Below are 23,394 nucleotides of genomic sequence, written 5' to 3'. Positions count from 1 at the left end.
AATAGGAAGGGTTTGGAGGGATATGGGCCAAATGCTGGCCAAAGGGAACTAGAATAAATTAGGATAGTTGGTCAACATGGACAAGCTAAACCGAAGGGTCTGTTTCCATGCTGTACAGCTCTATTGGCTCTTTGGCAGCACAGTGGCTCAGTGGTTAGCACTGCAGCCTCACAGCACCAGGGAGCCGGGTTCGATTCCAGCCTCGGGTGACTGTCTGTGCGGAGTTTGCACGTTCTCCCCGTGTCTGTGTGGGTTTCCTCCAGGTGCTCCGGTTTCCTCCCACAGTCCAAAGATGTGCAGGATCGGTGGATCAGCCATGCTAAATTGGCCATAGCATTCAGGGGTGTGTGGGTTATAGGGAGATGGGTCTGGGTGGGGTGCTTCAAGTGGCAGTGTGGGCTTGTTGGGCCAAAGGGCCTGTTTCCACACTGTCGGGAATCTAATCTAATCTAATGACTTTATGACTACAATGCAGCATCCCATGGACTTGTATTATGAGGCTGGGAGTGTACAGGAAAAGATCAAATTGACTAATTATCTCACGCTGCCAGGAATCTTCGTAGACTGACCTTTGATTACAATTTCGCCATCTGATAGTTAATTGAGATATAACCGAACAATTGCACAAACTCAGAAACAACTACAAGAGGTGAACAGAGCAAAATATCTAATGCATCTTGAACCAAGCAACAATTCAGTATAAATGGCAATTGTTCTAGTAATAAGTAAAATCCTGGATGTTTCTTCTCACAGTGCAAGGGAAGGCAAAGACTCTGCTTTCATTAGAGAATGAGTTTTCATTCCCTGGGTCACGAAACAAAAGCTGGAACAAATTCAGCTCTCTGTGTTGCTGACATCTGTAAGCTCTCAAATCAAATCTCTCAAATCCGAATGCAAACCTCCTCCAAACATAGCAGAACTCCAAAACCTTAGTCAATCTGGGTTTCTCCAACTCAGTGCAATTCTGGAATTTCTCAGAATGCAAAAACAATAGCTGGTTAATAATAGTTCTGACAAATGTACATAACTCTTGCTGGGAGTAAATGCCAGCATTTACCTGTCTTTCAATCTGTCAAATAAATTACCAAAGGAATTTCCAAGATTTCAGCAAATTAGGAAAGAATTTATGGGTCCAAAGATAGGATTCATATTCACTGATAGGGCAGAAACAAGTTGTTTACATTTAAATGCAAGATACTGACAAACAGAACAGTTTTATATTATTTGCCATTTTGCTTCTGAGGCATTGATGTTTGTAGTTAGTATGGTTAATATTGATATCTCTTTGGTAACCCAAATGGTCATGGCCCATGTAAATCTCAAGTGGGATGGATGAGTGGACAGGAATCTTGATCAAATCTGAACACATCCAGTGATGTTGTTGAATGCCCACCCAGGGACAGGAACAGAATTCAGATAATTAACCTTTTGTACCAGTTGACGATGAGGCCAATCGCAAGCTCCAACAGCTAAACAAAGAGAGCATAGGATTGGACTGAGGCATTCTGTTGTGTTTAGCTCAGTATCACATCAAATGTCGTATTTGCACAGGTTTGGAGGAGGAAATTACCCATTCTGTTCGTTGAAAACTTTGCATTATCAACTTAAATTGGGGTAGTTATTGATATTGGAACGTATAATCCATATATTAACACTGAAATATAACATATAGAAAGAGTAGGCCATTCAGCCCTTCAAGCCTGTTTCACCATTCAGTATGACCATGGGTGATTATCTGGTTATCCAACTCAATACCCTATTCCTGCCTTCGCCCCACATTCTTGGATTCCATTAACTCTAAGAACTTTATTTAATTCCTTCTTGACAACATATTTTGGCCTCAATCAAGAGAATTCCAAAGGCTCACCGCTCTGTGAGTGAAGAAATTTTTCTTCATCTTAGTCGTCCATCGTCTACCCCATATCCTTAGCTTGTGATTCCTGGTCTGGACTCCCTGGTCGTCGGGAATATAATTTCCTGCATTTGCCCTGTCCAGTCCGGTTAGAATTTTAGAGGTTTGTATGAGATTCTGCCCTCATGTTGTCCAAACTTTGTGAATATAGTCCTAATTGACCTAATATCCCTTCATAGGTCAGTCCTACCATCCTAGGAAAGAGAGACTGTAGGAATGTGACAAAAAGAAGTTGGTAAAATGTCAACAACAATGAACTCATTTCATACTCAGCCCCAGATGATTTAATCACTAGAATCGAACTAAAATATGAATTCTGTAATTCCTATGATATCCCTTGTTTCATAGAATTCCTACAGTGTGGAAGTAGGACTTTGGCCCAATAAGTCCACACCAGCTCTCAGAGAATCCCATAAAGACCTATCCCCCTGTAACCCACCTAATCTACACATCCCTGAACACTACAGTAATTAAGCCTGGCCAATCCACCTATGCTGCACATCTTTGGACCATGGGAAGTAACCGAGGAAACCCACGCAGACACAGGGAGAATGTGCAAACTCCACACAGACAGTCACCTGATGGTGGAATTGAACACAGGCCCCTGCTGCTGTGAGGCTGCAGTGTTAACCACTGAGCCACTAGGCCGTCCCTTATAAATTAGTCGTGTGCTGTGATTTTGACATCAAATCTAAAGGTCTACATAGTTCTTAACTCACTAGAGAAATACGTTGTGTAGCAGAATAGAAGAGAGAGGAAGCTGAAGCAAATGAATTCATTCATTTTTCGAAAGATCCCTCATGGGACAGAACACGCTTCAATGTCCCACAGCTTTGGTGTCCCCACCCAGCATCGTGTCAATTGACATAGGCACTGCAAGCATGTCTGGAATTTAACTCATGCAAGTGAATGTTCGCGCAGGATTCTTGGTAAGTTTTGATTTTCTCCTCAATTCCTGTTTGTGGCCATTGATTCAGATGCCATTCCTAACAGTTTCAGGGAGGAGATAGGTCTGCAAGCCTTAAAGTAAAGCCCAAGAGCTCTCATACTGACCTTAGGAGAGGGATGGGATTAGAGGGGTAGAGTGGAGGGGAAAGGGGAAGATGAAGGGGAACTATTGTCCATCCCCGCTGACCCTATTTCTGGTTCAACTTGAGACAGAATTGATCCCAATTGTTCATCAAATACAGGAGTCATTCTGGCTTGCAAGTAACAAACCTCCACATGGCTTACAAACAAAAGAAATATGGTGGTGTTCCATACACAAAGATAATTGTGTGATGATTTGTCTGGAGTGTTGTCATCATTTCCATCTGCATCATCCCACTCTTACCTTCAGCGATTCGAGTATACGATTGAGCCCAATTCCAGCATTCTGTGAGAATTAACATTCATTGGAACAAACTGTTCCAAAATTCGCAACCAGCAACATTCAGTTTTGCCAGGTAATAGGAGAGGGATTTAGTGCAAGGCCCTCAATAGTGACTCAGGACAGTTCAGGTGTCACTAAAGAAGAGTTCAAAAGTTGCAGGCAGAATCAGAAACAGACTCCACATTAGTAGTGCTGCCATTAGCCTTATTGCATTAAAATCTGATTTGGGGGTTCATTGAGGAGACAGGAACAGCTGAGTCGCATAATTCTTTTTTTATTCATGAACTGGATGAGGGCGTCGCTGGCTAACTCATCCTTGCCCATCCCTAATTGCTCAGAGGGAAGTTAAGAGTCAACCATTTTGCTGTGGATCTGGAGTCACAGGTAGGCCAGACCAGGTAAGGATGGCAATTTCCTTCCCTAGAGATCATTAGTGAACCGGGTGGGCTTTTCCAACAATCGACAATGGATTCATGGTCATCACTAGACTCTTAAATCCAGATATTTGTTGAATTCAAATTCTACCATCTGTCATAGCAGAATTTGAGGTCCCCAGAACATTACCTGGGGTCTCTAGATTAATAGTCCAGCAAAATACCACTTGGCCATCGCCTCCCCAGTACTGTTAGAAATCAAGGAGAAGTTCTAGGAATTAGTAGACAGCGAGGTGTTGGCGTTAGGACTCAAATGACATCACAGAGAGCTGAGAAAATAGAAAGGCCACTGGCTTTGTCTCGGAGGAAGTCATGAGGACTCCAGAAGAAGCCTGCAAGCTTTAACACTTCAGTTCAGCTGACAGTGTGGGGCCTGAGGAGCTCACAAACAATATTTACTTGAAGCAACAGAGCAAGATTGGAATTTAGAAAAAAAATACCAGGAGAAGGACTTGCTCAGTGAGGTTGGCTATGGGTGAGGAGTTGCAGCGATACCTGTGGCTGAGTGCAGGGTACAGTTTGGAGTCCAGGACAACATAGACCTAGGTAAGATAGATGGCTGACCAGATTGGCAGCATTCACAGATAACAACTATGATGGAGTGGTTCTTGAAACAGTGCTTCTAGACCAGATCAGTGCAGGTGAAGAAACCTGATCCTTTTTGAAGTTTTGATGACTCACTATGACTTTCATGTCTGCAGGGGAATACATAGAATCAGTCTTAATCACATTTGTTGTCTGATGTGCTCTGAGGGGTGTTTAATCACAGTCTATTCCCCACATTTTCCCAAATGTTAATTTTGGGTGTTATGGATAAGTTGTACATGTTCCAATGTTGTAAGTAAAATTTATTGTTTGATCAAAACCATGGAATCGTATGGCTTTATGCTCTTAGTAAATCCTAGACCTTATATTTTGCCTACTTTAAAAATAAATTATTATCCCATAACCAGATCATTATGTAAGTTTATCGGCACATCTGTAATAGATGATTTGCAAAAAGTTTCATTTTTTACCTCACTGTGTGTTATTGAGATGTCTCAAAGTACATTATTAATATCTGTAGAGCAGAGTAGCAATGTTTTTGTGTACAAGTATATTTATTACTGCGGATACCCAGTGATAAGCTTGAGACAGCATTTCCATTATTGTGTTTACAAAATGAGGTCACATCTCTGTAGCTAGTGATAAAGTGTCAGTCTGGATCATTAATCTATCTTTATCTTTACAAATGCTGAGAGATATGTTGTACTTTTCAATTCCATCAGAGGTTAAGGGTTTGCCATTTTAGTTTATAGAACATAGAACATAGAACAGTACAGCACACTACAGGCCCTTCAGCCCACAATGATGTGCTGAACTTTTACCCTAAACCTAAGGTCTATCTAACCTCTATCCCTACATCATACTATCATCCAAATGTCTATCTATTGCCACTTAAATGCCCCTAATGAGGCCAACTCCACTACCCTCTCCGGCAATGCATTCCACGCCCCGACCACTCTCTGAGTAAAGAACCTACCTCTGTCTTCCCTATATCTACCTCCACTCACTTTAAAACTATGCCCCCTCTTAATAGCTACCTCCACCCTAGGAAAAAGCCTCTGATTGTCCAATCTATCTATACCTGTGATCACTTTGTACAGCTGTTATCAAGTCACCTCTCATCCTTCGTCATTCTAAAGAGAAAAGCCCTAGCTCTTTCAACCTTTCCTTGTAAGACCTTCTCTCCATTCCAGGCAATATCCTGGTAAATCTCCTCTGCTCCTTTTCCAATGATCCCACATCTTTCCTGTAATGAGGTGACTAGAACCAGACACAATATTCCAGATGTGGCCAAACCAGGCTTTTGTATCGCTGGGGCATAACTTCATGCCTCTTGAACTTAATCCCTCTATTAATGAAACCTAACACACCATACACCTTCTTAACAGCTCTATCCACATAGGTGGCAGCATTCGGGGAACTGTGGGCATGAACCCCGAGATCCCTCTGCTCCTCCACACTGCCAAGAATCTTTCTTTTAACCCTGTATTCTGCTTTCAAGTTTGTCCTTCCAAATTGTATCACCTCACACTTTTCAAGCTTAAACTCCATCTGCCATTTCTCAGCCCAGCTCTGCATCCTATCAATGTCCCTTTGTAACCTAGAACAGCCCTCTGCACTGTCCATAACGCAACCCACCTTCATATCGTCCGCGATACTAATCCACCTTTCCACTCCTATATCCAAATCATTTACAAAAATCACCAATAGAAGAGGACCCGAACAGATCCTTGTGGTACACCACTCGTAACTGAGCACCATGTTGAGTATTTTCCGTCCAATACCACTCTTTGTCTTCTAAGTGTCATCCAATTCTGACTCCAATCTGCCACATTTCCCCCTATCCCATGCCTCCTTACTTTCTGCATGAGCCTACTATGGGGAACCTTTTCAAACGTTTTACTTGAATCCATGTATACCACATCCACTGCTCCACCTTCATCCACGTGTTTGGTCACCTCTTCAAAGAATTCAATAACTTTGTGAGGCATGATCTACCCCTCACTAACCCATGCTGACTATCACGAACCAAAATGTGCCTATCCAAGTGATCATAAATCCCGTCTCTCAGAGCCCTTTCCAATAATTTGCCCACCACCGAAGTAAGACTAACTGGTCTGTAATTTCCTGGGTTAGCCCTATTCCCTTTTTTTGAACAAGGGAATGACATTTGCCACTCTCCAATCTTCTGGCACTATATCTGTGGACAGTGAGGACGAGAAAATCATCGCCAAAGGCCCTGCAATCTCTTCCCTCACTTCCTATAGATTCTTTGGATAAATCCTATCAGGCCTGGGAGATTTATCTGTCTACAAGTTCCTCAAAATTCCTCATACATCTTCCTTACTAACATTCACCTCCTTTAGCCTACCGGCCTGTTTCACACTGCCCTCCCCTACAACTAGGTCCCTCTCAGTTGTGAATGCCAAAGTAAAGTATTCTCCTATCTCTTTAGGCTCCATATACAAATTGCCTTTGGTATCCTTGAACAGCCCTACCCTTTCTCTGGCCATTCCCTTATTCCTTGTGTATGTGTAAAAAGCCTTGGGGTTTTCCCTAATCCTATTTGCCAAGGTTTTCTCATACCCCTTATAGCTCTCCTAAGTACTTTCTTCATCTCCTTTAACCATACGTAGTATTTTGACCTGAAGTTCACTGTTAACAATAGGCTCTCCTCGTTATTATCACTGCTACAAATAGGTAGGAAGGAATTGCATTTCAAATTTCCATTTCAGGACTTTGGAATGTCCCAAAGTGTTTTATATCCAATCAAATGTTTTTGGAATATAGTCAACTGTTTTGTGTAGGATTCATGGCAGCTAATTTGCATATAATAAGTTCTACAGTATAAATGATTAAAGAATGATTTGCGATATTAATTTGGAACGAATATTAAACAGATCACCAGGGATGACTTCTTCAAAGTATTGAGAAATTCTACATTCATCCAAGAGAACAGATGAGGTCTTGGCTTGATATCTTATCCAATAGAACATTGAGGTAGATTGTGAAAGTCTGTAGATTTAATGAACTGAACCAGTCTTAACACACTTGCAAGGTTCTTGTTTCTGTCCTATGTAATTTTCTTCCAGCATAAGCCATGTCCCAGTGACTGCATCTATGTGGTCCATCTACTCAACAATAATGATGAATAAATTTGCAATCAAATTCTGCCAAGAACCCAGCTTTTGATGTCAGCCACGGCTCAATGATAACACTCTAATTTTGAAGTTGGAACGTCATGAGTTCAAGACCCACTCACAGACTTGAGCATAACATCTTGGCTCACAGTGAAGGGTGGCACAGTGGCTAAGGATTAGCATAGCTGCCTCACAGTGCTCGGGACCCAGCTTCGATCTCCAACCTCAAGTGACTGTGTGTGTGGGTTTCTGCTGGGCACTCTGGTTTCCTCTCACAGCCCAAAGGTGTGCAAGTTAGGTGGATTGGCCATGCTAAATTATCTGTAGTGTTCAGGGATGCATAGGTTAGGTGCATTAGCTGCGGGAAATGCAGGGTTACAGGGATAGGGCAAGGGGTGGGTGGGTCTGGGTGGGATGCTCTTTGGAGAGTTGGTGTGGATTGGTCGGGCCAAATGGCCTCTTTCCACACTGTAAGGATTCCAACAAAGCTCTGCTTCAGCATTGACAAAGTGTTTGCATCAGAGGTGTGGTCATTTGAATGAGATATTCAACCAAGGGCCTCTTAGTTAGAGATAAAGGAACCCACGCACACTCGTAGATTAACACCATTTTCTAGCCTATCTACTCCCTAGTACATCATTAGACCAACCATTATAACACTGCTGCTTGTGGAACCACACTGCGTGTAAGTTGCCTTGGCATTTGTAATATTGCAATGGTGACTAAGCTTCAAAATCACTTCATTGGCTGTAATGGCATTGGGATATCCAAGAGCTGTGAAACATACTTTTCAGCAAGGGCCAGTAGATGGATATTAAGAACAGGAAGCTTCTCTAGTTTTTTCTCTTCTTTTAATTCAAGGCACGAACACTAAATACAACTCCCCGACTTGTATCTTAGCCGGGGTCAACAAAACATTGACTCAGAATTGAACGTTGGGTCACAAATTGTTGCATCACAAATACCCAAATACTCTGTTTGTAAGCCTCTAGACTTGGCAATTACTCTACTGCTAAATTTTCATTTCCATTTTGCCAGTATAAATCAAAAAGAGTTGGACTAGGCAGATGAGCAAGGAAATGCATTATAGCCACTGGCCTACAGCTACAATGTTTAAAAGACATTTGGACAGGTACATGAATAGGAAAGATTAAGAGGGATATGGGCCCAGCACGGGCAAATAGGACTAGTTGAGTTTGGGAAACTTATTCGGCATGGATGAGTGAGACCAAAGGGTTTGTTTCCATGCTGTGTGATTCTATGACTCTATAGCTGTGTTGTGCTGTCAGTAGTGAATTTCATAAGCCTTTGCACCTGCCCTTCTTTTTTCTGGCCATACTACTAAGAAACAGGGCAGTCCTGAAAACAATGTGAGGTCAGTGTGAATTGCCAAGTAGCAATGTATCTCCTTCACCAATCAGATTGAAGAATTGCACATGAGCAGCGCAGATTCAAAATCAGAGAATGCCCTAATTCTGTATCAAATCAACTGCAGAAAACTAAATTAAAAAGGAGGAAAAAATAGATTGGTTTGAGGGAGAGAAAGATAAAAGAAACAAAGGAAAGATTTTTAAAAATTAATTAAAAAAGAAACTCTGACAATCATTCAAGTCTGAAGAAATAAGGTTTCCATATTTGTATAAGTGAACATTCAGTGCTAGAGAGATTTTTTTTTGGACACAAAAACCTGCAACATTAAATGGTTACTTATCCAGTTTGAAGTCACAAGACGCCAGGTCCTCGCCCAACAAGTTTATTTAACTCACAAGCTTTTGTAGCACTGTTCCTTCGTTAAGTGAAGCAGCAGTCCTTCAAAAGTTTTGGATTTTAAATAAACCTGTTGGACTATAACCTTGTGTTCTGTGGCTTCTGACTTTGTCCCCCAGCCCAACACCAGCACCTCCCCATCATGGTTATTCAGTTTGATGTAAGTTCTATTTCTTTTCTCTCTGGTGAATTTGGTACTCATTTACTTGTTATGGAGAGCAACTTTTAAGCTATTCCACTAGTTTAAATGTTAAATCTCTCACTTCGAAGCTAAAACCTCTGGAAGAATAGAGCAATTTAGACAGCAACTTGGTGAGTTACATATTTGCCTGCAAATGTCCGCTACCATTAAATTTACATATTATTAACAATGAGCAGTGCTAGCTTCACTGTAATCTCTATGACAAAATCATGACCTAAATGTCTTTGGTTTTGAATCATTGCCATTGATTCTCCTTTTGCACTCATCTGACTTAATCAAGGCGCTGTTGTTTGCAGGAGAGGCACTGAAGGTCAAAATTTTCTGGTGCAGGAGCTATTGTGCTCCTCCATTGCCAATCTGAAGATGCAGTACCAAACATTTCCATGCTTCAGTGTGGAGCCTTTGTCTCCAAATATTTCAATCACATGCAGGCCTTTCTCAATTATTGAAGTCAATCCTTCTATTTTAGTTCTGGCTTCCTAACACTAGCACATTTTCCATGTAGTGCATTGCTTAAGCAGTGATAGTGAAATGTCAGAGATAATAGGAACTACAGATGCTGGAGAATCCGAGATAAGAAGTTGTAGAGCTGGATGAACACAGCAGACCAAGCAGCATCTTAGGATCAGAAAAGCTGATGTTTTGGGCCTAGACCCTTCAGCAGAAAAGCTGGTCATTTTCTGATGTAGGGTCTAGGCCCGAAACGTAAGCTTTCCTACTCCTGTAGTGAAATGTCAGCTTTCCTGCTCCTCTGATGCTGCCGGGCCTGCTGTGTTCATGCAGCTCTACACCTTGTTATCTCTTTGCGTAAGCAATACTGTGTTAACAAAATTAGAAATCTGCAGTACATCAATGTTAGAATCTCTATACAGCCAATGGATCCCAAGGACTTTTCTCAGGTAACACACTGAGAACAAGTTCATCCAAAATTCCTGGCTTTGATATGTAGCCCAAATCACAGCATCACACAGCTGTCTAAATAATACGTGAGCAAAATAGACTCTGAGTCATGTGACAATTGAGGGTTTGGCGTTTCTCCATTCTTGAATATTCAGTACCGGGGAATGGGTCCTGAGGAAGTGGCGGAGGCTGGTGCAATTACAACATTTAAAAGGCATCTGGACGGGCACATGATTGAGAAGGGTTTTGGGGGATATGGGCCAAATGCTGGGATTAGGTTAATTTAGGATATCTGGTCAGCATGGATGGGTTGGGCTGAAGGTCAGTTTCCATGCGATGTAAATGTGTGACTCTGTGACTCTCTATTGCCTGAAGTTGTTCAAATGCCACAGTAGCACAAGTAGAGATAATCTGATCAAGCTTCATTTTCCTTGAGACTATTGTTCCCAGGGTTTGTTTACACTTTCCTATGTTGTTTAGTTATGATGCTGCTTTGGACAGATTGTCATGAGTCAACGTCATGTTTTCCATTGGCTGATCATGACTCCATCTTCCACTGCAATGGGTGAGAAGGCACATTGCAAGCCTACAGCTCAATGCATCCTAAAAGCTGTATCATCAGCAGACAGTAATTCATCTATCAGGACACTCATTTCAGTATTTTGCTGTCAGTCTGGGCAGGTGGCCAATTGAATTCAACATTAAGTGAGACTCATTCTCTGCAATCTTTATCCTGGAAAGCCTACAAGAGGAGGAAAGTGAAGACGATATCAAAGAGTATTGATACAGTATTTAGAGATTGACACCACTTTGTAATGGAAATGAACGAGATCGCATTCCATTGCAAATAATTCTGTTTCATTTCACAGTTAAAGGATTTCGCGATCTGAGTAGGTTTGGTGGGCAACCAATCTTTTTCTTAGAGGAGTTCAGTTTCTCTCAACAGACCAGCTCAAACTGTTTTGGAGATAATGGGAACTGCAGATGCTGGAGAATCCGAGATAACAAAGTGTGGAGCGGGATGAACGCAGCAGGCCAAGCAGCATCTCAGGAGCACAAAAGCTGATGTTTCGGGCCTAGACCCTTCACCGAAACGTCAGCTTTTGTGCTCCTGAGTTGCTGTTTGGCCTGCTGCGTTCATCCAGATCCACACTTTATTGTCTCACACTGTTTTGGTGAGGTTTACAACAACACCTGCTGTTCCTTGCACTTTTCTTGAGGGTGACTCGTGAAGACCAACTCTTCTCAAGTGTTGACACTACCTTTTGGCCTGGCTACACCCCTATCCGCTCCCCGTAACTGTTTGTCTTTAGCAAAGGTTTTGGCTTCTTCCCCTTAAGACCCCACATGAGATGAATTTCAAGCTTATCTGTAGTTTTTACCTCCCCACCCACAAGAATCTTCCCTGATTTCCTTTTCCACGTCTCCACTACTCTAACACCACCTGGACTTCTAGCTTTTTATCCTCTCAGAACTTTATAATTTCAAATGCTGGCATGAACTTGTCATCTCAACTTTTCTACGCACTCTAACCTACTTTCCTCTAGCCCTGTCAGTCAAACACTAATATCCTCTGACAGACCTGCTAATGAAGATTGTCCTGTTGTCATCTGGTGCACCCCTCTCTCCCTGAACATTGACACGGTCCCTTCCTGTTACCTTCCCCAGGCATATGATTCAATCATTAAACAGCAAGCCTTGTTCTTACCAGGATTGTCACAGTTGTCCATTTGCCTCTGGAGATCTTTCCTCTACTACCTCCAACCTTATGGCACCCTAACCCAACCAGCCCACTTCTACCTGCTTCACGGTCCATTAATAGAAGCAAAAACAGAAGTTGCTGGAAAAGCTCAGCAGGTCTGGCAGCATCCATGAAGAAAAAAATCAGAGTTGACATTTTGGGTTCTGACAAAGGGTCACCAGACCCAAAACGTTGACTGGTTCTTTTTCTTTGCAGATGCTGCCAGAACTGCTGAGCTTTTCCAGCAACTTCTGTTTTTGTTCATGATTTACAGCATCTGCAGTTTTATTTTTTCGGTTTTCATTTAGTATTTGTCCGATAGAAGCATCAGTTTAAGCCTGTCCCTGCCCTACAAAACTGGTTTCATCCAGATTGACTCCACTTGTTCAAGTCCTGACTGCCCTCTGAGGCAGCAGTCCCAGTACTTTAAAGAACAGATAGATTCATTGTCATGTCCTGACCAATATTTATCCCTCAACCATCAGTAAAACATATTACCCGGTTTCCCAGCATTTCTCTGTACAGGACATAGAACATAGAACATTACAGCACAGTACAGGCCCTTCAGCCCTCGATGTTGTGCCAACCTGTCATACCGATCTGAAGCCCATCTAACCTACACTATTCCATGTACGTCCACATGCTTGTCCAATGATGACTTAAATGTACTTAAAGTTGGCGAATCTACAATCGATGAAACAAGGCAGGGTAGGTGACTGAGGTGTCAGTGGGGGAGCACTTTGGTGCCAGTGACCACAATTCTATTAGTTTTAAAATAGTCATGGCAAAGGACAGGATAGACCTAAAAATTAAAGTTCTAAATTGGAGGAAGGCCAATTTTGATGGTATTAGGCAAGAACATTCAAAAGTTGAATGGGGGAGGCTATTCACAATTAAAGGGATGGCTGGAAAGTGGGAGGCCTTCAAAAATGAGATAACAAGAGTCCACAGACAGTGTGTTCCTGCTAGGGTGAAGGGCAAGGCTGGTGGGTGCAGGGAATGCAGGATGACTAGAGAAATTGAGCCTCTGGTCAAGCAAAAGAAGGAGGCATATGCCTGGTATAGACAGCTGGGATCGAGGGAATCTCTAAAGGAGTATAAAGGCAGTAGAAGTATACTCCAGAAGGAAATCAAAGGCAAAAAGGGGACATGAGATAATTTTGGCAAATAGGATTAAGGAGAATCCACAAAAATTCCACAAATACATTAAGAACAAAAGAGTAACTCGGGAGAGAACAGGGCCCCTTAAAAATCAAAAAGGCCCAACTATATGCGGAACCGCAGGAGATGGTGAGATATGAAATATAGTTTTTGCATCAGTTTTTACCGTGGAGTAGGATATGGAGGTAAGAAAACTTGGAGAAATAAATAGCAATATTTGAAAAGCTTCCATAGCGTCATACAGCACGGAAACAGACTCTTCGGTCCAACAAATCCATATCAAACATAATTCCAAAATAAACTTGTCCAACCTGCCTGCTCCTGGCCCAAACCTTTCCCTTTCATGTACTTATCCAAATGCTTTTTAAATGTTGGACTTGTACCCACATCCACCACTTCCTCTGCAAGTTCATTCCAACAGAAGAGGTGTTGGATGTTTTAAAATGCACAAAGGTGGATAAATCACTGGAACCTGATCAGGTGTTTTGTGGAAAGCGAGGTACGAGATTGCTGAGCCCCTTGCTGGGAGATTTGTATAATCGATAGCCACAGGTAAGATGCTAGAAGACTGGAGGTTGGCTAATGTGGTGCCATTATTTAAGAAAGGTGGTAAGGAAAAGGGAACTATAGACCAGTGAGCCTGACATCAGTGATGGGTAAATTGTTGGAGGGAATCCTGAGAAACAGGATTTATGCGTATTTGGAAAGATTAGATTAGATTCCCTGCAGTGTGGAAACAGGCTCTTCGGCCCAACAAGTCCACACCGCCTCTTGAAGCATCCCACCCAGACCCATCCCCCTATAACCCACACACCCTTGAACACTATGGGCAATATAGCATGGCCGATCCACCTAGCCTGCACATCTTTCGACTGTGGGAGGAAACCGAAGCACACAGAGGAAACCCACGCAGACACGGGGTTGAACGTGCAAACTCCACACAGACAGTTCCCCGAGGCTGGAATCGAACCCGGGTCCCTGGCGCTGTGAGGATGCAGTGCTAACCACTGAGCCACCGTGCTGCCCAAAAAGGTTCGGAAAGGCAAGGAATGATTAGTTATAGTCAACATGGCTTTGTGTGTGGGAAATCGTGTCTCACCAAACTGATAGCATTTTTTGAAGAAGTGACAAAGAAGATTGATAAAGGCACAGATGTGGACATTGTCTGTATGGGCTTTAGCAAGGCATTCAATAAGGTTCCGAATGGTAGTCCGGTTACCAACGTTATATCACATGGAATGCAGGGAGAGCTAGCCATTTGGATACAAGATTGGCTTGAAGGTAGGAGGCAGAGAATGGTGGTGGAGGGCTCAAGATAACAAAGTGTGGAGCTGGATGAACACAGCAGGCCAAGCAGCATCTCAGAAGCACAAAAGCTGACGTTTCGGACCTAGGCCCTTCATCAGAGAGGGGGATGGGGAGAGGGCTCTAGAATAAATAGGGAGAGAGGGGGAGGCCGACCGAAGATGGAGAGAAAAGAAGATAGGTGGAGAGAAGAGTATAGGTGGGGAGGTATGGAGGGGATAGGTCAGTCCGGGGAGGACGGACAGGTCAAGGAGGCAGGATGAGGTTGGTAGGTGGGAAATGGAGGTGCGGCATGAAGTGGGAGGAGGGGATAGGTGAGAGGAAGAACAGGTTAGGGAGGTGGGGACAAGCTGGGCTGGTTTTGGGATACAATGGGGGGTGGGGCAGATTTTGAAGCTTGTGAAGTCCACATTGATACCATTGGGCTGCAGCGTTCCCAAGCGGAATATGAGTTGCTGTTCCTGCAACCTTTGGGTGGTATCATTGTGGCACTGCAGGAGGCGCATGATGGACATGTCATCTAAGGAATGGGAGGGGGAGTTAAACTGGTTCACAACTGGGAGGTGCAGTTGTTTATTGCGAACCGAGCGGAGGTGTTCTGTAAAGCGGTCCCCAAGCCTCTGCTTGGTTTCCCCAAGGTAGAGGAAGCCACACCGTGTGCAGTGGATGCAGTATAGGTGGAGGGTTGTTTTGGATTGGACGCCTGTGACCAGCGGTGTGCCACAAGGATCGGTGCTGAGTGCACTGCTTTTCATCATTTATATAAATGATTTGGATGTTAATATAGAAGGCGTGGTTAGTAAGTTAGCAGATGACACCAATATTGGTAGCGTACCAGACAGTGAAGAATGTTACCTCAGAGTACAACAGGATCTTGTTCAGACGGGCACTGAGCTGAGGAATGGCAGATGGAGTTTAATTTAGAGAAATGTGAGGTGCTGCATTTTGGAAAGGCAAACCAGGGCAGGACTTATACACTTCATGGTAAGGTCCTGGAGAGTGTTGCTGAACAAAGAGACCTTGGGGTGCAGGTTCATTATTCCTTGAAAGCGGAGTCACAGGCAGACAGGTTGTTGAAGGTGTTTGATACTCTTGACTTTATTGGTCCGAGCATTGAGTATAGGAGTTGGGAGGTCATGTTGTGGCTGTACAGGACATTGATTAGGACACTATTGGAATACTGAGTGCAATTCTGGTTTCCCTGCTATAGCAAAAATGTTGTGAAACTTGAAAGGGTTCAGAAAAGCTATACAAGGATGTTGACAGGGTTGGAGGGTTTCGGCTATAGAATGAAAGGCTGAACAGACTGGGACTATTTTCCCTGGAGCATCGGAGGCCGAGGGATAACCTTATGGAGGTTGACGAAATCATGAGGAGTGTGGATAGGGTGAATAGCCAAGGTCTTTTCCCAGGGGTGGGAGAGTCCAAAACGAGAGGGCATAGGTTTAAAGTGAGAGGGGAAAGATTTAAAAGGAACCTAAGGGGCAACTTTTTCCACACAGAGGCATGTGCCTGTATGGAATGAGTTGCCAGAGGAAGTGGTGGAGGCTGGTACAATTACAACATGTAAAAGGCATCTGGATGGGTACATGAATAGAAAGGGTATAGAGGGATATGGGCCAAATGCTGGAAAATTTAGGATATCTGATCAGCATGGACAGGTTGGTCTGGAGGGTCTGTTTCCTTGCTGTACAGCTCTATTGTCTATGTGTTTATTGACAGCCAGTGCAGCACCAACGATTTTATCATTCATTCATGGGATGTGGTCAAGCAATATAGACCGGTATTGTACTGCCCATCCCTAATTGCCCTTGAAAAGGTGGTGGTGAGCTTTCTTCTTGAGCTATTCCGGTCTTTATAGTGCAGGATGTATCCATAGTGCGGCTTGCTGGGAAGTTCCAGGATTTTAACCTGGGCGAAGTGGAGGAACAGTGATACATTTCCAGGTCAGGATTTTGAATGGCTTGGAGGGAAACTTGTAGGTGGTGATGTCCCTATGCTTTCTCTGTCTTCATCCTTCTGTATGGTAGAAGTGTGGGTTTGGAAGGTGCTATCAGAGGAAGCTGGCAGGATTGCTGCAGGGCATCTTTTAGATTGTACACATTGTTGGCACCAAGAGGCGGTGGTGGAGGAGTGAACGGTGTCAAAAGTGTGTCTTTGGTCGAGCCACTTCGCTGTAATTGGTGTGGGACAATGCAAGATGCACATTTCTTTGTTCATTTGAAAAACGGGCAACTTAAATATTGCAGATGCATGTGGGGACAATCCGTGGTTCAAAAGATATGTAACAGAACATGGTGGGAGAAAAATACAAGAACCCAGTAAGTTTTTTCCATGTTAATTGCTTTCACTTATTCCCCGATTATGCAACCTCTGACGACATCAGGGTTTCACTTGACTGCAATTGATTGTCCTTTTCCAGTTAGTGCAAAACTAGGAAAGGTTGCTTTTGACAGAACGGAGGTGTGGCGAAATCACAGACAGGTTTTTCCCCCCCCCTCTGAAATTTTTTAAAGGGACAATATTGAGCACTGGGCAAGATAAAGGATTGACCTAAGAGTGAAGCTGTCTTGTCTCCTTCTCAAAATCATGGATGTCAGATCTGTGAGTCAGTGCATGACTTGCACTGTTTGTCTGATTCTGCTTTGTGTGCACTGGGCTTCAGCTGCAACTGGTAAGTGTTCAGACTCCATTAACCTGCAAGAATTTCCAGTGTCATTTCATTGACAGCTTTTAATCAACTTTGAAGAAACAGGAGCTTTGTTTTCTTCTTTCAGCGCAAGCAATAACTTCGCTCAACAGCAACTCCATACAAACAGAGTCCAATAGACACAGTATGGATCAGTGTGAACAATGTGAGTATGACTGAGGGGCACAGTGCAGCATGAGTTTGAACATAAAACACTAAATGAAAGCATTTTTGAACACATTAACCGTACCATGGCTTCATTGTAAATTGATTTATAACTTACAGAAAATTTGTAAAGCTGGAGGCGTTGTAATCATTGCAAATTTCTTTGGCAGTCAGAAATATAACTCTTTCTTACATGAGAACAATAAAAATTGGCCATACAAGTTTTAGATGTGTTGGAATTGTTAGCACAACCCATTTTGTCATTGCTAGCTTTGAAATGAAGAAAATAGTATTAAAGGAGAAATAATGTTCTAGCTGTTTCTGTAACACTGTGTCCTTGGCATGTTTTATATCCTCTTATAGCATGAGCCTCTTGATACTTAGAGGAGCTTATCCAATTAGATAGATAGCATAGTTGGAACATGTGTATGAACTGGTTTGAATATCTTTTATGGCAAATCTTCCACCCACATTCATTCTCTAGAGCAGTGTTTGGCTGTTTACACACATTTGAGTTGCTATCAATGACTCCCAGTGCAAACCTGCTTCAATTCTTTGAACAAGCAGCACCGAAACATTATAAGTGTTACGCTTCTGTTTTAAAATGGTCCTGTGAACAACCTTGTAACATTTTATTATGCCAAGTAAGTGTGTTATTTTTCTACTAGCATGTTTAGAAAGATCAGCTTCTGGCTGGCAGGGAGGGTTCTTGTGATGGGGTGGTAGTGCCCCTACCTCTGGGCCAGGAGGCCCAGGCACAATTCCCATCTGCTCCAAAGATGCAAATATTCTTTCAGGTGAAGGATCACTGCAGTTAGAATGTTAATGCCATCAAGGGACCTTTGTGGCTCAAACCTTACGTGGAGTGTATTTGTAAGGGTGATGTGATAAAAAACATGCTGACGTAGTGTTTACTTCAGAGAAACTTTTACCAAAAGAAAACTTTAGATCAGAATGTTTGACATATTTTTTATTTCCTAAATGTTTCAGCTTTTAACCTCTTGGAGTAAGGGTTTGAACAGACGAATTGTGAGACAATTGCATAGATTGCCAGTCAGCGAATGGAGGGGAGGGTGGAAATGGGATATATCAGAGGGGAAATTGGTAGTTTGTAGTGGGTTTGGACAGATTGCTGAGACAGGGAGGAAATGATAGTTACTTAAGGGTTTACTTAAGTATAAGGCAGAGCGGGCAGTGAACTCTAAAGCAGCGTGTGGGTAGCGAGTCCCACAGCAACGCACAGGCTGAGATTCCTGGGCAGAGACTGGCGCATGGGATGCAGTCCTGGAACATACTTGGAGCAGCCGAGTGCTGGTACAGAGTGGACTAGAAGCTTGGAGCGGAGTAGGGACAGCTGTGTGACCGGGGTCCACTGTGGGCAGTCAGACAACAGACAGAGGCCCTGCCCTGAACTGTTATAATGTAATGTCCATTCAAAACTTTTTACCTGCCTGTAATGTCAATCCTTTAATGGTGCCTTATTTCTAACCTGTAAAGTAACGTAACTACTTTTTATTCCTCTTTGTATTCAAGATTTGTGCCTAGAGGTGTGCCAAGAGGGTGCCGAATGAGGCAGATATTGTAGAGGTTTTTCACTGTACTCCTGTACTTCTACAAATGACAATCAAGGATTTTCTATTCTATTTATGTGGCTGGTTGGGTCAGTATTGCTCCTCTTCGTCCACAAGCCATGCCATAAAGTATGCTCCATTTGGTACTTCACCCTTCCCTCAGCTACCAGGCTCCATGCGGGATTAAACATAAATTTCAATGCAAAATTGGGACGCATACAGCCTCCTTTACAATACTTGTGAATTTGTAACTTACATTTGGTTGGCGTCCGTTAAAACTAATGAAGTCTGGGTTTGTAGTTCTTACTATCTGCAAAGCTGGGTTTGGGTTGGCTTGCATGAATTTAAACTTTATGGACAAGCTTCCTGAGATTCAAAAACACTTTTTTTTTATCTCCTTTGCAGATTTCCAAAATGGTTGGGACACTTGTGTGACAGCAAGGCTGTGCTGTCAGCACAGTGTGGATGAGTACGGATGGATTGCTGCTGCAGTCGGTTGGAGTCTCTGGTTCCTCACCCTCATCCTGATCTGTGTAAATAAAGTAGGAAAACTCAGGCCCGATGAATCTGAAAAGTACCCTTCACCTTGAGGCATTGGGAGGGGAAATGAAACGCAAAACTGGAAAGCAGCAAGAAGTGGGAAAAGAGAGGCAACCAGCTCTGATCGATTTGGGGTGAATGAAGAGTGTTTCAAATATGGTTTGCACTCTGTTGCAATGTAGCCTTTTCTCCAGGTTTATTGTGCACCCATCAGCACACTAGAGCAAAGAAATGGCACTTAAACAAAGCAAGACTCTTCTTAGGCACGTGACATAACAATGGCAGTCAGATTATTACGCCGTGCTACTTTTACCTCTAAGCTTTGAAATAATCGGTTGAAGAATCAAATACTTGTTAATATTTATGAACAGTACTGTAAATATCTTTCTCATGCCACTGAACAGGATATGAAGGAAAACTGATAATTTGATGCACAGTTCTTTTCTCCTCTGTACAGCTATCGTTCTGTTATAATCTTTTTCATAACCATTTTAATCATATCATTTCTGCCAGGGACTTCCTCAGCTCCTGAGTACACTGCCCTGAATCCTCACTCACTTTCATATTATCTCTACTATGCTAAGATCACAATTCTGTAACTCAAATTCCTTGTGCTTGTTAATCTTTTCTTCCTGCCTTCAAATTCCTGTCTTGTCTTTTATTCCACACCTTCCAATTTTGACAACAGCTGCATCATCCGATTCTCCAGTCAGGGTTCCTCTCTGAACAAGTCAGGCCCTGATTGCAATACATGTCATTTCATAGCAATATTCTTCACACAAAGAGTTCATTTATGCACCATATTACAACCAAAATTACATTAAAATGTGATACCTTACCTTAATATGCCTAATATTTTGGATTTGAATTTCAATATGGAACAATTCAAAATATCATTTGTAATAATCATCATTGAAAAAGTATGTTGAATAGTCCTACAGCGAAACCACTTCATTCATGTGTGGAACCAATGACTGTTAGGGTTACTGTGACACATCCAGCTGCTGTTTCTTTCATCTGTCCTGTCTCCAAAGCCAAGACGATCATTATAAAAGCCACAACACAGAGAGGAATGGGGTTAATGGACGGAATGAACTTTTCCCATCTATAATATTTCCTTACCTTCCACAATCACGGGGTCTGTATGATTTCAAACAAAAACAGAAATTGCTGGTGGAATTCAGCAAGCCTGGTAGCATCTGGAGAGAGAAAGCAGAGTTAACGTTTCAAATCCAGTGACTCTTTGTCAGATGACTGGACCAGCTCTGGACCTGAAACGTTGACTCTGTTTTCTCTCCACAGATGCTGTGAAATCTGCTGAGTTCCACCAGCAATTTCTGTTTTGTTTCAGATCTCCAGCTACTGCAGTTGTTTGTTTTATTTCTGTATCATTTAGCATTGGTAATAAAATAAGTCAACATTTTGACTGGGTTTGTTACTATTTCCTCACCAGTGATCCTATTGTACCTCAGATCCTGATTAAGAACAGTACCAACTCAATAGTAACAAAACCACTGAATGCTGAGTTCTACAATCTGCTTTGCCACAAAATTTGACTAATCCTTCAAGTTTTCTTCCGCATTGAAATAGTGAGCACATTTTTACTATGATTATAAGCTTGACTGTCCTGCCCAGTTAAGAATTTGTTTACACAAGTGGGTTACAAATGCTACCAGCTGTGTGAATATAACATATGGGATTAGTTTTCTTAATGGCTTCACATATCTTTCAGTACAGGGACCAAGATCATTTTTTAATTGAAGTAGCATTAATGATTTGGAATTTCCAATCAAAAACACAACTTTACAATTTGTGAAAGAAGCTAAATTTTGATGTGAGTTTGCATACCAGGGGCTATTTGACAGGATGGGTCACTTACCTCCTGAAGAAAAGCTGACCAATTGCCGATTTATTTTATTCATGTGCTGTCGTTGCTAGCAAGGTCTGCATTTATTGACCGTCCTTAATTGTCCGCAACTGAGGTCGTTTCAGAGGGTAGTTAAAAGTTGATCACATTACTGTAGGTCTGGGGTCACAGGTAGGACAGAGCAGACAAGGATGGCAGACTTTCACTTGGAATTTTCCAACAGCTGACATTAGTTGCCATGGTCACGATGACTGAGACTTGCATTTTGTTCCAGATCATTTCATTGAATTTAAAACTCTACCTATTACAATGGTGAGATCTGACCACATGTCTTAGCATATTAACCTTGCTCTCTAGGTGACCAGTCCAGTGCTACTATCACTGCCTCTCCCGGCAAAGGCCACAACACTTTGAAATGTTTTGGTACAGTTGAGACAGAATACTTGTTGTGTGGAAGAACATATCACTAGTTGGGTTGGGGGAGGGGTGCGGTTGTGGCACGGTGGCTCATTCCACCCTCACACGACTGTCTGTGTGGAGTTTGCACATTCTCCCCATGTCTGCGTTGGTTTCCTCCCACAGTCCAAAGATGTGTAGGTTATGGTGGATTGGCCATGCTACATTGCCTGTAGAGTTCAGGGATTGTAGGTGGGTTATTGGCGGGAGGGTCTGGGCGGGAAGCTCTGTGGGTCGGTTTGTTGGGCTGAAGGGCCTGTTTCCACAATGTAAGGATTCTATGATTCTATGATAGGCATCTATCAAACCACCATCAAGAATTCCAAAGAAGAGTCTTGGTTGGAAGAAGAGTGTGACTCTGAAATTTATTTTGAAATGGGCTGAATGAAATGGAAAGCACAGTAGCATATGGCACAGAAGGAATAGAGGTTTAGAATCATAGATTTAGTTGAGGAAAGATTGTTGGAGGCTTACGTGGAGCAGAAACATTGCCACAAGCTGTTTAGGATGACTGGCCTGCTCCTGTACCATATTTCCACTATAATCCTATACTTTGGTCATTCTCCAATATACCCATATTGTGATATGCAAGGGCAGATTGGTCTAGGAGGGCACACTGATAACCAGCAGTCTACACGTACATCAAGTACAGGTATAACACACTCAGAGACAGGAACCCAGACCACAGTGCGGACCAGGCTGCCTACCTTGTTCACTTCCTTGTTCTCTCATTGGGTGACTGTCAGATCTTTGTCTCTATAGACGCCAGACCAGGGGTGAGGGCTGGCACAGTCGGGAGTATGTGTGTCCACCAGACAAGGGCCTGGGCAGCTGAAAGCTGATGCAAGCAGGCCATGAGACTCAAGCAGATGGGTCACAGTAGTCCTCTCACGTTGGGTAGTGGGGAAAGCCTGGAAAAGAAGGTGCTGAGGATGGAAGAGACATGGGAAGGGAAGACAAGTTGGGAGTCAGATGCACAAAGCTTGGGAAATGCTCTGGAGAAGTGGAAAGTTAATGGAATGGGCACCTGGGAAGGAGAGGGAGATGATGGGGTGGGTGTCTCTGTGGCACACTGATAGCCAGCAGTAGAGAACCACTCAGTGTTGGACTGATCGTGATGCACACGGTTAGAATACAGTGTCAAGGGAAATGACCGCAATGGAGCGAGCTGAGTGAACGAGGGGGCTGTGCTGCCCCCTGCTGTCTCCGGGCATATTTAGTCACCATTACAGCCTCCAACCTTCTGTGATAACAAAGTGTGAAGCTGGATGAACACAGCAGGCCAAGCAGCATCAGAGGAGTAGGGAAGCTGGCGTTTTGGGTCAGAACCCTTCTTCAGAAAAGTTATTTCAGATTCTCCAGCATCGGCAGTTCCTACTATCTCTGTAACAAGCCCAACCCTCTGTGCCTTGTTAATGGCCATGGAGGGATGCCACAGGGCGCAATGAAACATCTACTGCCAACACCGAGCCAGGCAAAACCAGATGAACTGTGTAACACAAGGGCTTATAATTATTTCAGTAGGTCATGAAAGAAACTTTAAACATGAATGGTTTTCCAACTAAACAGTGCATATAGCAAAGCATGATAAATAAACTACTGTAATCAAACATAATGTTCAAGTTG

General features: G+C 42.9%; 1 protein-coding gene across 1 annotated transcript; it reads left to right on the top strand.

The window, feature by feature from the left end:
- The first annotated feature begins 16,912 nt into the window (after positions 1-16,912).
- Positions 16,913-20,868, top strand: LOC125460984 (transmembrane protein 213-like). Its single transcript, XM_048549231.2, has 3 exons — positions 16,913-17,154; positions 17,258-17,335; positions 19,311-20,868. The coding sequence occupies exons 1-3, from the start codon at positions 17,070-17,072 to the stop codon at positions 19,493-19,495; spliced, it is 348 nt and encodes a 115-aa protein (XP_048405188.1). The 5' UTR covers positions 16,913-17,069; the 3' UTR covers positions 19,496-20,868.
- Positions 20,869-23,394: the final 2,526 nt, after the last annotated feature.

This window comes from Stegostoma tigrinum, chromosome 18 (assembly GCF_030684315.1).
Source record: "Stegostoma tigrinum isolate sSteTig4 chromosome 18, sSteTig4.hap1, whole genome shotgun sequence".
NCBI lineage: Eukaryota > Metazoa > Chordata > Chondrichthyes > Orectolobiformes > Stegostomatidae > Stegostoma > Stegostoma tigrinum.
Note: the sequence above shows the minus strand (reverse complement) of the source record. Positions and strands in the feature narration are given on the sequence as shown.

Coding starts and splice junctions, on each gene's coding strand:
- LOC125460984 (XM_048549231.2), top strand. CDS start 17,070: ATGGATGTCAGATCTGTGAGTCAGTGCATGACTTGCACTGTTTGTCTG. Junction 17,155..17,257: donor CTGGGCTTCAGCTGCAACTG/GTAAGTGTTCAG, acceptor TTCTTCTTTCAG/CGCAAGCAATAACTTCGCTC. Junction 17,336..19,310: donor TATGGATCAGTGTGAACAAT/GTGAGTATGACT, acceptor TCTCCTTTGCAG/ATTTCCAAAATGGTTGGGAC.